Below are 15,340 nucleotides of genomic sequence, written 5' to 3'. Positions count from 1 at the left end.
CTTTGGTGATTAATTGGTTGCTTTTTCTTTGCTGTCTCGCTGCCTTTGCTGTGTTGGTCTTTGCGGTTTCTCTGTCTTTGCTGTGTTGGTCTTTGCTGTGTCTTTGTCATTGCTGTGTCGGTCTTCAGTTTGGGTGTCTTTGATTCCGATGGTTGTTGCTAGATTTAAACAAAAGAAAAACCCAAAAAATCCCCACTGTCTCTCCCCCGACCAATAAGACAACCGAAAAACACACAAAAACGTTACACTTAGTGTTAGAACCGCAGAGGGAACGATTAATGCTACCTAGTTTGACGGTTTCACCCTCCTTGGTTTTCAAAAAAATTGACTCAAAAAACACTTGGCATATATTTGTTCCCCACTAGATAACTCCGGGTCCCAGGTTAATCAACCTGTCAGTAAATTTAAGTTCATTAACTTAAATGACCTGAGGGGGATGGTCATCTAGTGGTTGTCCGCTTTGTTTTGTAGTTAGCTTATGTTTGAGACCTTGAAAGTTCTTTTGACCTTGAACAGAAGAATTATTTTAGCGGCGATGGGTTGATTTTTTGGAATTGCTACAGAATTTACCCATTCTCCCGTGACTCATGGGTCCGGCTTTATACGAACTTAAAAAGTAATTTTTGAATAGAATGAATTTTGAATGGAAGAAATCTGACTTTTTTGAACATTGACTTCAGTTTTAGAACGTTCACTTCTGTTTTCGAACAATGGAAGTTAAAAGTAGCTTAGTTTGTGTTGTATAGTAGTTAAAAACTGATGGTAATATTCAAGGTTAACGATAAATTTTGATCCCATATAAGTTCCTCCAAGCTATTTAAACTAGCCCTACCCCCAACTAGCCCAGCCCCCCCCCCCCACACAAACACACACACACACTCACATACACGCATACACACACACACACACACACCTACCCCCCCCCCACTGCCCCCCACGTACGTACCCACAAAAAATTTTTTTCCACACTGCATATTGATAGTGTCTTTTTATTTCTTTTTCATATTTGTGAAAAAAGTAGGGCTAGATAAGAGTTTTTCTTGCACGACTCTTCGAGTTGTTTCCGGTATTCTAAAACGGCTATGTTTTTTTCATGACTTGAAATTTGACTTTGTTTTCGAACGTTGACTTCTGTTTTCGAATAATGAACTTTAAAACAAGCTTAGTTTGTAATGTATAGTAATTAAGAACTGATGGCAATACTCGAGGTGAAAAGGTCATTTCGAGAATTTTTGATCCCATATAAGTCTCGCCAACCTATCTAACGCACTCCCTCCCCCAACTTTGTTTTCGATAATTGTGTGTTAATATTTAACGTCGTAAGTTTTTTTTCCGCATGACAATCCTGATAACCCTCTGGTATTATTCAAGGAGTTTGGAGAGTTATGACACTTTAACACTTTTACCACTACGCCCCAACTTACACTAAACCTTCGCATCTTTCCTAACATCCAGTACCCACCCTCCCCCAACAACTGTCCACCATCTCTCTATCTTCTCTCACCCACCTCCGCCAACCTAATTATTGAAATGTGACAAAAGCTGTGCTTTTCTATAAAACTTTTTAGTTTTGACATACCTTTGCATTCAATTAGGCTGATAAAAAAATTCATCTCTCATCAACTTAAAGGAATTGTCAGCTTTTTTGCAAAGAGCGGAGTGGCTTTCTTTTCTCTGTTTGAGTCCAGACTGAGCACGCACGACGGCTGGATGATTAAAACTAAACAACTAGGTCAGAACTAATGGTGCAAAGAAAAAATGAACTCATAATCTTAAATCGAATATGAGTCAAATCGATTTATATACTAAACGAATGGGCGATAAATTAATTGATTTTACATTTTTTAGCTTAAATTTTTGCTCTGTGTTTAGTCGAATTGATTTTTATTCAAATGAACGCAATTATGTTTTTATACAAAATGAGTTAAAGCTGAACAGCTAATTTTAATGAAGAAATGAGGAAACAGGACCTTCAACCTTCTTAAAATGAGTGCGGCAGGTATTTGCAAATCAACACAATCAAAAGAAAAATGAAAACAATGGCATAAACAGAAGACAAATTGAGAACCGTGAAAAAAGTCCTTTCTGACTTTAAGCTACGAATGATTAATTATTACCAGGCCCTAATACTTGGCGATTTTGCTTACTTAATTGTAGGAGACCAACTAAATTTGTTTTCTATTTGACATTGAAAACCTGAAAAGTAAGAACATATTTTTGAAAAAATGAAGTCTGAAAAACTCTGAAACCGATTTGATGTAAAAATTGCATAAACATCAACTATTTGCTGCCATAATTATACCATTGACATGATTGAGTTGTTTGATTGGACAAATGAAACGAGATAAAACAAAACAAACGAACAACAAAAACATCAAAATCTAATTACAATTTTCTGAAGTTTCTGTACAACATTTAATGTCAGAAGTCTTATTCTGAAAACTTATTGTTCATAGTACTTTCTGATCATTTAATAGTTGGTACACAAAGCGCTAAGAAAAAAGAAATTGATAAAGTTTAGTTATTTTCATGTATCCAATGCTTTCCACGCCATTTTTCAAAATTTATGGTACGTGATATATTTGAGTTTTACACATTTGTGGTATTGCCATAGATTCGAATACAAGTTACGTCAAAACTTTCCCTCTACTGAAATTTTCGAACCAACATTTTTATTGAAGTTTTCTTTTCAAGGGGATTGTTTCTCAAGCAAACTCATTCGATTGAAAGTAGATAGTGATACATGTATCTTCAAACAGTTATGAAAAGAAATTTAGGAGTAAATGAATTCTCAACAAAATAAGGCAAAGATGGTTCATTAGGTTTTGATTTTGCGCAAAATCAATAAAATTGATTATTTTGAGCAAAATTGAGTTTTGCGATAGATCAAGGCATCGATTTCAAAAACTTAGATGAGTCAGCATGCTTCAATTTGTCTAGTTTTTCTACCTTGATTGTTAATTGCTCTCAAAGGGATGCAATCATTGTAAGCGTATGTGTCTTTTTAGTAATTTACAACTGCTATTAATTTTCAAGGTGAAAAGGTCACTTCGAAAACTTTTGATCTCATAAGTCCCTCCTACATATCTGACCGAGCCACCCCCCCCCCTCCCCCCCCCCCCCCCCCCGCTACCGCCCATCCCACCCCCTCCCCCTCCCCACCCATTTATTCTCAACATTTTTGACTTTTCGAGTGACTTTTACGCCCTTGATTTTCTGCGTTTTGCGTGATCTAAAGGACACCCTTATTCACAATTTCAAGCAGTTGAACTCAATTGGTGGCTTTTTAAATCTAAAAGTAAAAGGATAAGTGCGCATTGGTGTCAAAATTTTTAAATTTCCCAACAAACTATGGTTGCCAATTGTTTTTAACCGAATAACCTAATAAATTTCAAACATAATGTAAAAGAGCCAACTTTTCAACTCTTTTGATGAAGGTAATTTTTGTTCTGAGTTGAAATTAAAGATTTTGTCTTCACTTATATGAAAGTATTAGTGTGCAATCCTTATCGTGGCTTTCTACTTATTAACGAAAAACAATAGTTCAAATGAAGCGATTGAATTCTAATTATAAAATATATATTTCTTTTTGAGAGATATTGGTCAATTTCTTCATTTTAATTTATCACAAAAATTATTCTACCTCCCCCCACTCCCCCCTCTCTCCCACCTATCCACTCAATAACTCAAGCTTCATGTTTTACATAACAACGCGCTATATAAAAACACACAAATTGTAAGTGGTGATCATAAAGCGCTGGGCCGAAACAGAATAGATCCGGAAATATTTCGACGGCACACTTTCATTCTTATATTTATTTTTTACAATTCAAAGAATTTGAATTTTACTGGGGCGCTGTCTTTTTTTACGACTCGAAGAGGAGTATTGGAGAAGTCCTTTTTCTTAATCAATTTTATTGGAGTGATTTTTGAAGGGGGAAATGAAACGCGTGAAAGAATTTGGAGTGATTTTGGTGCCGAAAAAAAGCGAAGAGCGGAGCGAAAAGAGAGTGGTTGTTCATACCGCTGTTTTTAAGAGAGCGAGAAATTGATGTGTGAAAAAACTTTCTCTAAGCGAGCGAAATTTTTTGTTCAGGTGCGGCTTTTGAAAGCAGTTTTTTGCAACTTTTGATGATTATGAGGTTGGATTATGATATTGTATAAGTTTCAGGCCTGGTTTGATAGGAATTGAAGGTTTCAAGTAGTTAATTTGAGTTTAATGATAATTTGGGGTTTTTGATCAGTTTTGCTGATTTTTAGACAAAGTTTAATGATTTTTTGCCGGTTTTTTTGTTTTACTATTTTAAGTGGGATTTGAATAGAAGCTTGTTACTAGGGAATTTTCAGATACCAATTGATTAAAGTATTGTTGGTATAAAACATTTTTTTCTTAGGAAAAATGATAGAAAAATTGAGAAATTTTGAACCACTTTTCTTATTTTTTTTTGCAGTGTTTCTTTTTTTAAAAATTATAGACAAGTTTCCTAGCCTATTATGACTTGCCTATTTTTTGCCAGTTTTCATTGCTCTAATTGCTAAGGAATTTTATTCGGCTTTATGTTTCCTTGTACTTTTAAAAAAACTCATTAAGTTTTTCTAGTTTTTTTGCTCAATTTGTTTTTGAATGCCGTTTCTATTCTTCTTTAAACTTTTATGGCATTTGTGGAGGTTGAGGGTTCACAATAGTTGTTCTAGTTGTTTAGTAATAAGCATGGGCAATGTTCTCCTTCGAGTCGTTTCCGGAATTCTTCCGGCTATGTTTTTTTAAGATCTGTTCACACATTTTCATGATTTTTGAAGTCAAATTGGAGTAGTGATTTTGGTCACGCCGAAACAAGAAGTGGAGCGAAAAAGCGAGTGATTTTTTGGCGTGAAATTTTTTCGCTCTAATTTTAAATTAGAGTGAGAATACGGTGTTTGAACAAAAATTCGCTTTATCGGTAGTGGTTTTTCGTTCACATGCGGCAATTTCACTTTGATTTTTTACTGTTTTATCAATTTTTTGGATCGGATTTTTTCTAAATAGTTTTCCCAATCCATTCATAGTCCGTTCTATGTCTAGTTTTCTGTTTAGTCAATGACAATTCTTTGAATTGTACGTCAGGACTTGTCCTGCTATGTTTTTTCATTCGGCCGGTCGTCGAAGCTATCGCAGCCATTTTCTGGCGATGTGCCCCATTTCTGGGAAAGGGCAATATGTGATGAAGTAAGACTAGATAATACGGGCAACTTGAGCCGGAGTGAGATGATTAGAACCAGTTGTGGCCGGTCATTGAGGGCAAATTTGAATAGCAATCAGGAAATTAAAGCAAGAAGTGTAGTTGTTGTGTCATTACAGATTACTACGAACAGAGAGAAAAATTGAAAACGGATCTAATGAAGAGATAGAGCGAGTGAGAGAGAGAGAGAGAGAAAGAGAGAGAGAGGGAGAGAGAGAGAGTCTGTTAATAGGATGCAGCTGAAAGATACATTAAGTAACAACTTTTTGACAAGATAAATTTCTACTCAAAGCCGAGTCTATTCCCTGACCCCTTATCTAATCAGCCCAAATTGTAATTCATAGTTGAGGCCTTTTAGTTACGGCAACTTCGAATATTAAATAAACACTTCAACACTGTTTGTTATTCCACAATTTTCACCCCCTCGCTTTTCCTCTGTCACTGATCATTTTTCCCATCTGCTGACTGGGTACCTAAGTGATGTTTGAGCGAATCAAATCATCGAATTGTCATCCAGAGTCAAGAATTCGAATGTTTAGTCAGCATAATTGAACTAATAGCTTTTCTAATTTATTGATTGAAAAAAAAAATAACAAAATTGAAGAGATAAACTTTACATTTCTAGTGTATAATAGTCCGGATGATGTTAAACTTAAAAATGAAATCGTGATAAAGTTATTTTTCATTGTAATATACGGTGGAAAAAAGGATTTTCTTCGCAGTTTAATTTTTTGCGTAAGAAAGTAAATTGACGACTCCATTCAATTTGTTCAATTTTGGGCTTCATGGGTGGCAGAAGTTCTAAAGAGTGATGTATGCACATATCTTGCAAGTCGATTAGACTACTTGTTGCAAAAATTATGTGCATGGCACATGCTAAAATAGCTCTTAAAAATGTGAAATGCGGATAACACAAAAAATGTTTGTTCATGTTTAAAGTTCCTTCATGAGTTACTTAAAAATTTTGCTAAGTGAGCAAGCTGCTAAATGAAACATTTAGTGAGCAGACATCAATCAAGCCATTTGGCTTAACATGAATAGATGTAAAGGAGAGATAAAAGTTACCCGATTGTTTACTTAGCCATTCAACTTTGCCCCCTAAACAAATTTAACAGGAGTGGGAAAGTTGACACAAAGTCAATTAGTACTTTTCCTTTTCCCCATCACAAAGTTACTCTTCCAACGCCGACTTTCTACCTGTGAAAATCAATATAAACAAAGACAACGAATAAACAATAGCCATGAGTTGACGGATATGTAATCACAAAGCACATTGGCTAGAAATTGACAAAAAAGCAAAAAGAAATTTGAAATAGTTATCTCAAAGAAGAATGTTTTCCCGAAAAAAGTTGTAATTATCTGTAATCTTTTTTCCGTTCCTGCCCCCCACCCCCCCCCCCCCCCGGGGGAGGGGGTTTAAAGAGTGCATTTTATCTGCACCCTAATGATAAACTATGTAATGGCGCATAATGTGCATGACGTACGGAGGGGGTAGTCGGTTGAGCAACGAATTTTAATATCTGAACAAAACGACCAACCTCGATTAACTCAACGTATCATAACTTTCATTACAGAGAAGTCAAAGAAGTTAAATTTAATTCATATAACTTTAAATTATAAAAAGCACACTATGGTAGGGAAGTTATATAGAATTAATGATCTTTTAATTAGTTTTAAAGTACTCTTTGTAACTATAACAAACAAAATTCAGAATTGGATCCAAGTTATAACATACTCGTGCAATTTTTACTTGAAATTGATTCACGGCAGTTTATTTATCAGACTGTGTCGTTGGATTGGACGAGGGTATAAGGTCAAGGTATGTTCCTTTAGAAATGGTGCTCGATTTTAATTGACTGACGATTTCCGTTTCCTGGATTGATTTGAGGGAGGACATTAGAAGAAGGTGCTTCCCGAATCGAGTGGGATTTGTGGGTTGGTGTCGTTTGATGTATTCGTTCAGCAGCACCTGGCACTGGTCTTGAAGTACTTCCACGACTTTGCTATCTCGCAGTCCAGAAAGTTCTGTGAACAAATAAACCAATCAAAGCTTTTCACGTCTTAATTAGCTTTAGCTTTAATTTCTGAGCGAAAGTGATATTATTTTTTAAAGATTGATTACAAAATCTGTCAGATAAAACTTCAAAACAGCTATCAATGATTTTGACAAAGAAAACAAACAATCCGCTAAATTCCGACGCCAACCAGCTATCATTAGTTTCCAAAAATGAATTAATTTTAGGGAGGGAGAGGGGGGGGGATGAACAGCGCTTCACAAATTTTTCGCATTTTTCGCAATACCAATCAAATAGCAGTCACAAAAAAAAACAAAAAATAATGAGCAAACATTTTTTTGTAAAATTGAAATTATACAAAAAAGGTTGCATGTTTAATTTGCAGTTGTTCTTGCTTGTGACCGAATGTTTCAATGTTCACCTTGCAAACTTCATTACTATTCCTGTCAGTCTTTAGCAATGATAATTGTACCTGGTTTGAAAACAGCGATGGTCTTGAGCAGAACGTATTCAGTCGCATCCAAACTCATGTTCTGAATTTTCCTCAAAATGGACTCGAGTGAACCACTTTTCATGTCGGTTTCTTCATTCGCCTCCTTTCTCATATCCTTTTCACTCTTCGAGAAGTATTGCGAAATCTCATCAGGTGTTAGATGTTGCGACAAGTTGAGCAGAAGAATTTCTTTCCATGAAGTTTGGGTTAGAAGTTTCTGAAAATATGATCTTTTCAGGAGAGTATGACAGAAGCGACAGATTTATTGCATATTTATTTGAGATTAAGAAAAACTATGCAAACTTTATTGGACCTGCCTATCGACAATCTTTCAAAAAAAAGCTGAATTTGTTTGAAACCACAAATTGTAATTTTAAACTACTACTATTATCCAAAAATTGGTCGTGTTTTTATAGTTGACAGTAATTAATGGTTAAAAATCACTCCCGTAAATCGGATACAAAGCCAGTTAAGCAAATTATCCACCGTTTTCCTTTCCAATTTTTTTGTAAGCAAACAATTGAATAGACAATTAATTTGTTTATCATAACTAGGGTCATAAACTGTTCAAAAGTGTTAATCTCATATCACCACTCCACTCATTTTTCAATCCATACTATGCAATTACTGCAATTAGTTCGTTTGTTCTCAATTTGGTCAGGTAAGAGCTAAAAATGATGATTAGAGAAACTATCATATGTTGGGCGGTTTTTCTGGATTGTGCCATCATTTCAATTATTGATTTTCTTACTGAAAAAAAAATCTTAATTTTATCGTTTAGGTTAAAGTGTAACTTAAACTTTATTGTTTATCCAATACTTCTATTTCACAGAACCTTGGGCTCCCAATTGAATTTGTCAACAATTTTGCGCATTTAATCCAACAATCGGGGTCAGAAATTCTATCTTGTCTCGTTTGATGTAACTTATTTTAAAACCAGATTTCATGCTCTTCTGAAATCTTCTTTATTTCCTCATCCTCTTTAACTTTCATGAGTTAGTTGAGAGGCGTGGTTCTATGCTCGAAGGTGAAGTTTATCAAAAGGAAAAAAGGAACTTTTTGCCTCAAAGCTCAAAGAATATTGTCATCACTTTGTCAACTGTTCCCCAGAAAAAGTCCAGAAATCTCAGCAAAAAGCTGATGCGGCAAACACGTGTTCAAACTCAGTAGCCGTACTATTATGTCAGTTATCGATTCACAATTTCATTATTTTTTGTTTACTCTGTCAACTTTTTTTCACTTTTCCTCCCCAGAATTTTGATGAGAGTTTGAATTTTTCATCAGGCGCAGATTGATTTTCTTACTTTTAAATTAAAGTTCCATGCTGATTTTTCGCCTCCGCTTTAGGAAAAGTTGCCGAGATTTGCTTTTAACTGACACGTAACTGCTGCTTTTTGAACTTATCACCTGCAACACTTTAAATCACTATAAACCACTATACACTGTATCCCCCCAACGTCAAAACAACTAACAAAACTGCTACCCCCCCCCCCCCTCTCCGAACGCCCCTTCAGCCTTCTTCGCCTTCAGCGTATGCTATGAAAATGATAAGTCAGTAAATATGAATATATTCAAATTAATTATTAAGCATGTAATGATTGATATGTGAAATTACAATCCAAAGAAAAAAGGAAAAGAAAAAGCTGTTTGTTTTTTTTTTAATTTTTTTTGTTACTGTTCGGTTCCTATTTATGCTTAACTAATTATTCTGTTGGATCATGTCTCACCATAACAATAGATCAAGTCACAAAGTCATTAAGAATTTAAAGAAAAAGTTGCATAAAGCTTGCAAAGGACACGTTTAGAGGTCAAATAATTAGATTGAAAATGTTTTACTTCGATGAAATCAAAATTTTAACAAAGAATTATTCTTACATCTCGCAGGTGATAATTGTAGCTATTATTTTCTTCCTACAAGGTCAAATAACTTTTGGAAAAAAATCAAGCAAGTTATTCATCCTTATCTTGGATGTTTATCTGTTCTTGCACCCGACAACAAAAAGCTACCCAACCCCACATTATATTGGGGGGGGGGGGGGGGGGGGGTGTTTAGAATGATGCTATTACCTACAATCAATTCAAATGGTTCCTAGGTCCTAGAGGTCAGAGGGGTTCAGGACACATCAGAAAATATTAAAAGAGCTTCGATTAAGAATAGTATATAAATTATATAAATTATACAATTAAGAATAGTATATAAAAACATTTTAATTTTACCCAATAATTGCGAATCGCCAAAAATGACTAATCAACAACTTCTCAACTGTATTATTATTATTATTATTATTATTATTATTATTACAGTTACAAACATTAAATTTAAACGCAATCAATTTAAATGAGAGCAATTTATTAAACGTTCATTTTCTACTCACGCAATGAAGGATTTTTTGACTCACAATGGGAGGGAGTTGGAAAAATTGTTAGAGTTGATGAAAAATATCGAGATATTAAATAAAGAAATTAATTAGCAAGAGACGTGCGCTATCAAACAATTAATGGACTATAAGTTTATAAATTTAATTTAGAACATAATGTTTAACCATGACTCAATTATTCAAAATATTTATATGAGAGCATGTGAATATTTGACCATTTGGTTATAATTTCAGAATATTTTTCCTCGTGTTTGAAATTTAAAAAAAAAAACGAGAAACTACCAACCTGGTCTGGTACAGACAACATCTGAAAAGCAGGCAATTGAGCGGTCCAAATGAAGGTCCCGTTCACAATTCGGGCTAATTTCTCACTCAAAACTCCCCCAGTGCTGTCCCCGCTAACCCCACTAGCCTTCATATCACTTTCTTCGAGCACAGACGCCGTTTGGCATTCACTGTTGGCCTTTTTGATATGCGACATCGACAAATTTAAAATTTCTCCAGAATTTTGATTGCTTTCCACGCTTTCCCGCTTCAAAGTTGAGTTATTTCCCGAGTCAGGGCCTGTAATGTTTAAATTTGGGAACATAGTTTGGCGCATGTAGAACGGCATCAGCAAGCTCTGAGCAGGGATCGAACTTGCGCCTGCGAAACCAGCAGCGCCTGCGCTGCTGAATGTGGAAGCGAGAGAACTGAGGTATGTTTGCATCATGTTTGCAACAGTATTGGAGTAGACATTAGCCGTGAGCCAATTCTGTTGGGAAAATTTATCGGTTGGAATTGGGTTGAACTTTGAAGCATCGAGGGTGCTCAAAATGGCCTTTGATTGGTTCGTTTGCATCAGTTGAGGGGGTTTGAAAGGCGTGAAGTTATTAGGAGGGAAAATTGCAGAGGGAGGTTGGGGAACTGTTGTTGTGGTGGAATTAGCAGCTGTTGTTGTTGTGTCCATGATGTTGTTGTTTTCTTGGCTACTGAGGTTGCCAAGGGGACTAGTGGTTGAGAAGTCAAGAGGAGAGTATTTGTGTTTGGGTTTGCGTGGCCCTCTTTCGTGTTGTACTGCTGAAATGGAAAATCTTTTATAGCTAAATATTAATCTGACCTAAATTACGATAATAGTTTTTGATATTTGTTTCTGGAAAATTTAAAATTTCTGATCAAACTATTTAACGTCTGATCATTTTTTATCTCATCATTTTCATCTGAGTATTTTTTTTTGCAAGAAATGCTTATCATATTCGTAAGTTTCTTCAGTGGTTACTGAAGAAAGAGTATAAAAATGGTTAAATATTGGACACGAATTAACCAAAAAAAAATGTTACTATCTTACTAATTAAAGAAAATTTTGCGGTCAAATATTGTTTAAGAAAAATCTGTTCACGCCTCACCATCTTTGTTCATGCGCATCTGTAGACACTTGCTAAGCCTGCACGCCCTGCACTGGTTCCTGTGTGTCTTGTCAATGGGGCAACTGCCCTCCTCCGAACCCTGATTCTTGCACTGGTACACCCTGTTTCTGTGGATCGACCTCTTGAAGAAGCCAGAGCACCCGTCACACGCGAACACGCCGTAGTGCTTCCCGGAGGAACGGTCTCCGCACACTTTGCACGGAATGTCCAATAGGCGGTCATCTGAAAAGACAAAACTGAACTTAAAGAAAAATCCTTTTGCCTTTTGATTTTACGTTATCTGCAGCGGCTTTTATTACCCTAGTTTCAAAAGATTATCTATGAAGGTCATTGGACGATCTCAGCTAGAACAAGAATTGCGCAAGTAGGCCACAGTGCTGATTTCGAACCTTCATCTCTCATTTGCAAGTTTAATGTGTCAACTACTACACCAATTGGTTTTAAGCTTTCAAAAATGGGCGTCTATCATAACCTATTGCCTCGTTCTTTCTTACCCCTCAAGGCTTTCTTTCTCTCAAATTAAGTTGACGTTAAACAAGAAAAGGTTCTTGTGAAGCTAAGTCAAGCTTATCTTATGCGCAACTGACACCTTTGGCTTTTAGCTCAACCTTTTAAAAGAGGCATAACTTAAAAAGGCTTAGAAATATATGAAAATATATTATTTTCAGGATCATTGATTGAAGTACAGTCATCAATCTTGAAAATTAGGCTACACATGATATCGTTGAGCACATAATTATGCCTGCACTCTTATGATTTCCATTCTCTAATATCTAAGTTCCTTTATCATTAACACAGATCCAGTAAACGACTCTGTCAAATCAGTTATCTACGGATAGGAAGGGGGAGGGTAAGACTCACGTTTTAGTCTGACAGGGGACCCTAGCAGGACAGGCGACTGGTAGAGGGCGAATTCTGCGGCAGCCGCTGCAGCTGCAACTGAACCCAATTGGGCATTAGTGGTGGCTGAATTTGTTCCGCCGATTCCCAGAGTAGTAGCTGAGTCTAAAGCCATTAATAATATTAATAATGATTTTAACCAAACTTGGTTTTACCTAGATTGACAAGTCTCTTACGGGGCAAAAACTTTTAGTTTCAATTCTAATCACATACCGGTCGATCGAAAGTGTAAAAATTACATTTAAATTTTTTCATGACCTCTTTGAACAAAAATATATAATTCGGATTGATGGTTGCAAAAAAGATGCCTGAAGTAAATACATTTTTTATAGCCTTATTTATTAATTCAAAAAAGCCTCATTTATTTATTTAAAAAAACGGGTTAATATTAGCAATACTTATGTTGCTTTTCTCCGCTGCTCAAGTGACATAAGAATTATAAATTAATATTCAAATCTAAATTTCAATCTATAAAGTTAAACTTACCTTCAAGATTTCCATTTTTTTCAAAAAAGTTAAATCTAAGAAACCTCAGAAGGTTTTTTAAAGTATTAAGTCAACATAATTTTGAGAAATATTGGTTTTTTTCTCGTTTTACACAAATGAGGAATTTTTTGGGTAAAATTTATGTTTTTCTGATATATTAGCCCAAAGGAAAAGCGCTTTAACATACCTGTTTCTGCCATTTCCGATAAATTTTTAAGCAGTTAGAATGGAAACAAAAAGTTGTTCAGTTTTTTTTTAAATATGTGTGTCACGTTTTTCAAGTTTTTCACTGGTTTGAAAAATTGAAGCAATAAATTAAATGAAGGGTATTTATCGCAGGTGAAATCAAGTTGAAGCTGGATTTATTCAAGTTTGATTGTATTGTTTCCGATGATAGAGCCAGAGTCCATAATATGGCTAATTAAAAAGTTTTGTAGTGCATAAATTGATGTCCCACCTGTGATTGGCTGAAAAGCGGGAGCGAATTAGAAGGATGAGGAAAAAGGGGAACAACAATCATTTTTCCCAGAGGCGAAAGAAATATCCTAGCGTCACTTTGTGCATTGTAGTTTATTTGCGTACAATGTGTGCATTCCGGTATTCACCCACTGTAATAAAATAGACTTTTGTAAAATCTTTTTGTTGAGAGAAAAATTGATTGATTAAAAATTAACTTGCTCGCTAGAAGTTTCTATTTACTGCTTGATTTCTAAACAAAAAGATTTCAGGTGTTTTGCAATCCAACTTTTTGTTTTCTGGATTTCTCGTCCAGATATGAATTATTGAATGCTGTTGAGTTTTCAACTCGGAGCAAGTTTAATTTTTCTGTCAGTCTTCCCGGCGCAGAGTCAAATTTTCAAGAGTCTATTCTATATGCAACCTTGTTTCCCATTTCTACTCGAGCAAAAACAAACGCTTTTGTTTATCTGTTTAATTTCTAAAAGGAAAGAAAAGAGAAAATATCGTTGAATTTTTAACATAAAAGACTTTTTTCGCTGTCGAGTAGTTTCCAAGATGTATAAATGAGAATTGGCCAAAAGGCAGCTGCATTGCAGTGAACAAAAAGACTTTTTGAGACCCAGTTCAGGCTCAAAACATTTCATGCATATTCTATTAGCTGGCAACGCACAGTCCATTGTGACGCGTAATAGATTCCCCCCATCTACATAAACAAAACAGCACATTTGTAAACAAAGCTATGCATCACCATACAAAAGCCATACCTCAAGTAAACTGAAACTAAATTGCCAACAACACTTCCTATTATTGTTATGCATCGGACCTTCAAACCTATTTCTATAAAACCTAATTAAAAAGTAAAATTTTTATATAAAAGCCAGCCTGGAAAAATGACAATTAATTCAGATAATAATTTAATGCGCACCCTTCACATTAAGTAGCTGTGATAGACAGATTGAAAACTTTAGTAATATCAAAATGAGGGAATTGTTTTCAATTTTTTATTCGACGTGAATGAATATTCTAACAGCACTGTCAATTTCGGGCTAAATTCGAAGGTTTGTGAGGCCGTGATTTCTCTAGCATTTTTTTAGGATTAACCGAAGATATGAGAGACGCAAATTGTCTTGCTTTGCTAAACAGCCCGTGTCCTCATTAAAAATTTGTCAAAAACATAAAACAATGACCGTTGCTGACAAGATATTTTGGGAAAAAAGGTCAAAGCTGTTACGTTGTCTTGACACCCGGGTCTAGACCGAATGGTTAACTTGAAAGAACTTACAAGTTTCCTGCTAAAGATGGTTAACTTGTAAGAACTTTCAAGCCGAATGGCTAAATTAAAAGTTTCTTGCAAGTTCATTCCGGTTGAGTTCGATTCCTATTGGTTAATTCAATTTAAAACTCAGTCATTTGCCGTGGAAAGAGCGTTGGAGCTAGTTGCTCAGTTTGGGTAACATAATACAATGAACCTAAACTGACAAAGTGGTCACTTTTCAAATTTATCAACTCATGATGTAATTTTGCAACTCAATTAATGAATAGTAGATCGCAAATAGCTTCTTTACGATTGCTTTTTAAAAACCTTCCTAAATTTTATACACATTTATACTTCGATTGAAGTTTGAAAATCATATGTCAGCATTTTCTCAAAATAAATTGGTGTCCCATCATTTTTTATACCAAACTTTAATTATATATTCAAGTAACATTTTCCAGATTCTATACTTTTGAAACATCTGTTTACAATCATATTTTGCTACGTTTTAATGTTTTCAGCTAAAAAAAATTAGGCAAAATTGTTATCTGGTAACAACTCATTTACTAAGAACTTGTGTCAGAAGATACAATTCAAGTCAAATGAGTATCTTGTAAGAAACTGTGAGTCGAAAGGTTAATTTCCAGAAATCGTTTACGTTAAATGATTAAATTGTAAGAATTTGTAACTCGAATGGTTAGCTTTTAAGAAATTGTAAGTAAAATGGTT

General features: G+C 35.1%; 1 protein-coding gene across 1 annotated transcript; it reads right to left on the bottom strand.

Moving 5' to 3' along the window:
• Positions 1-6,798: 6,798 nt before the first annotated feature.
• LOC142352980 (nuclear receptor subfamily 2 group E member 1-like) lies at positions 6,799-13,281 on the bottom strand. Its single transcript, XM_075405146.1, has 6 exons — positions 13,085-13,281; positions 12,373-12,516; positions 11,491-11,733; positions 10,392-11,164; positions 7,707-7,944; positions 6,799-7,244 (listed from the first exon to the last, which is right to left on the bottom strand). Exons 1-6 carry the CDS (start codon positions 13,095-13,097, stop codon positions 6,991-6,993), a joined length of 1,665 nt encoding a protein of 554 aa, XP_075261261.1. The 5' UTR covers positions 13,098-13,281; the 3' UTR covers positions 6,799-6,990.
• Positions 13,282-15,340: the final 2,059 nt, after the last annotated feature.

Source organism: Convolutriloba macropyga, chromosome 14 (assembly GCF_964194025.1).
Source record: "Convolutriloba macropyga chromosome 14, txConMacr16.3, whole genome shotgun sequence".
Lineage (NCBI taxonomy): Eukaryota > Metazoa > Xenacoelomorpha > Acoela > Convolutidae > Convolutriloba > Convolutriloba macropyga.
This window is presented reverse-complemented; position numbering and strand designations above follow the sequence as displayed.

Excerpts from the sequence above, each read along its gene's own strand:
- LOC142352980 (XM_075405146.1), bottom strand. Across the intron at positions 11,165-11,490 it reads GATGCGCATGAACAAAGATG|CAGTACAACACGAAAGAGGG; the intron begins GTGAGGCGTGAA and ends TTTCCATTTCAG. Across the intron at positions 7,945-10,391 it reads TGTTGTCTGTACCAGACCAG|AAACTTCTAACCCAAACTTC; the intron begins GTTGGTAGTTTC and ends TCATATTTTCAG.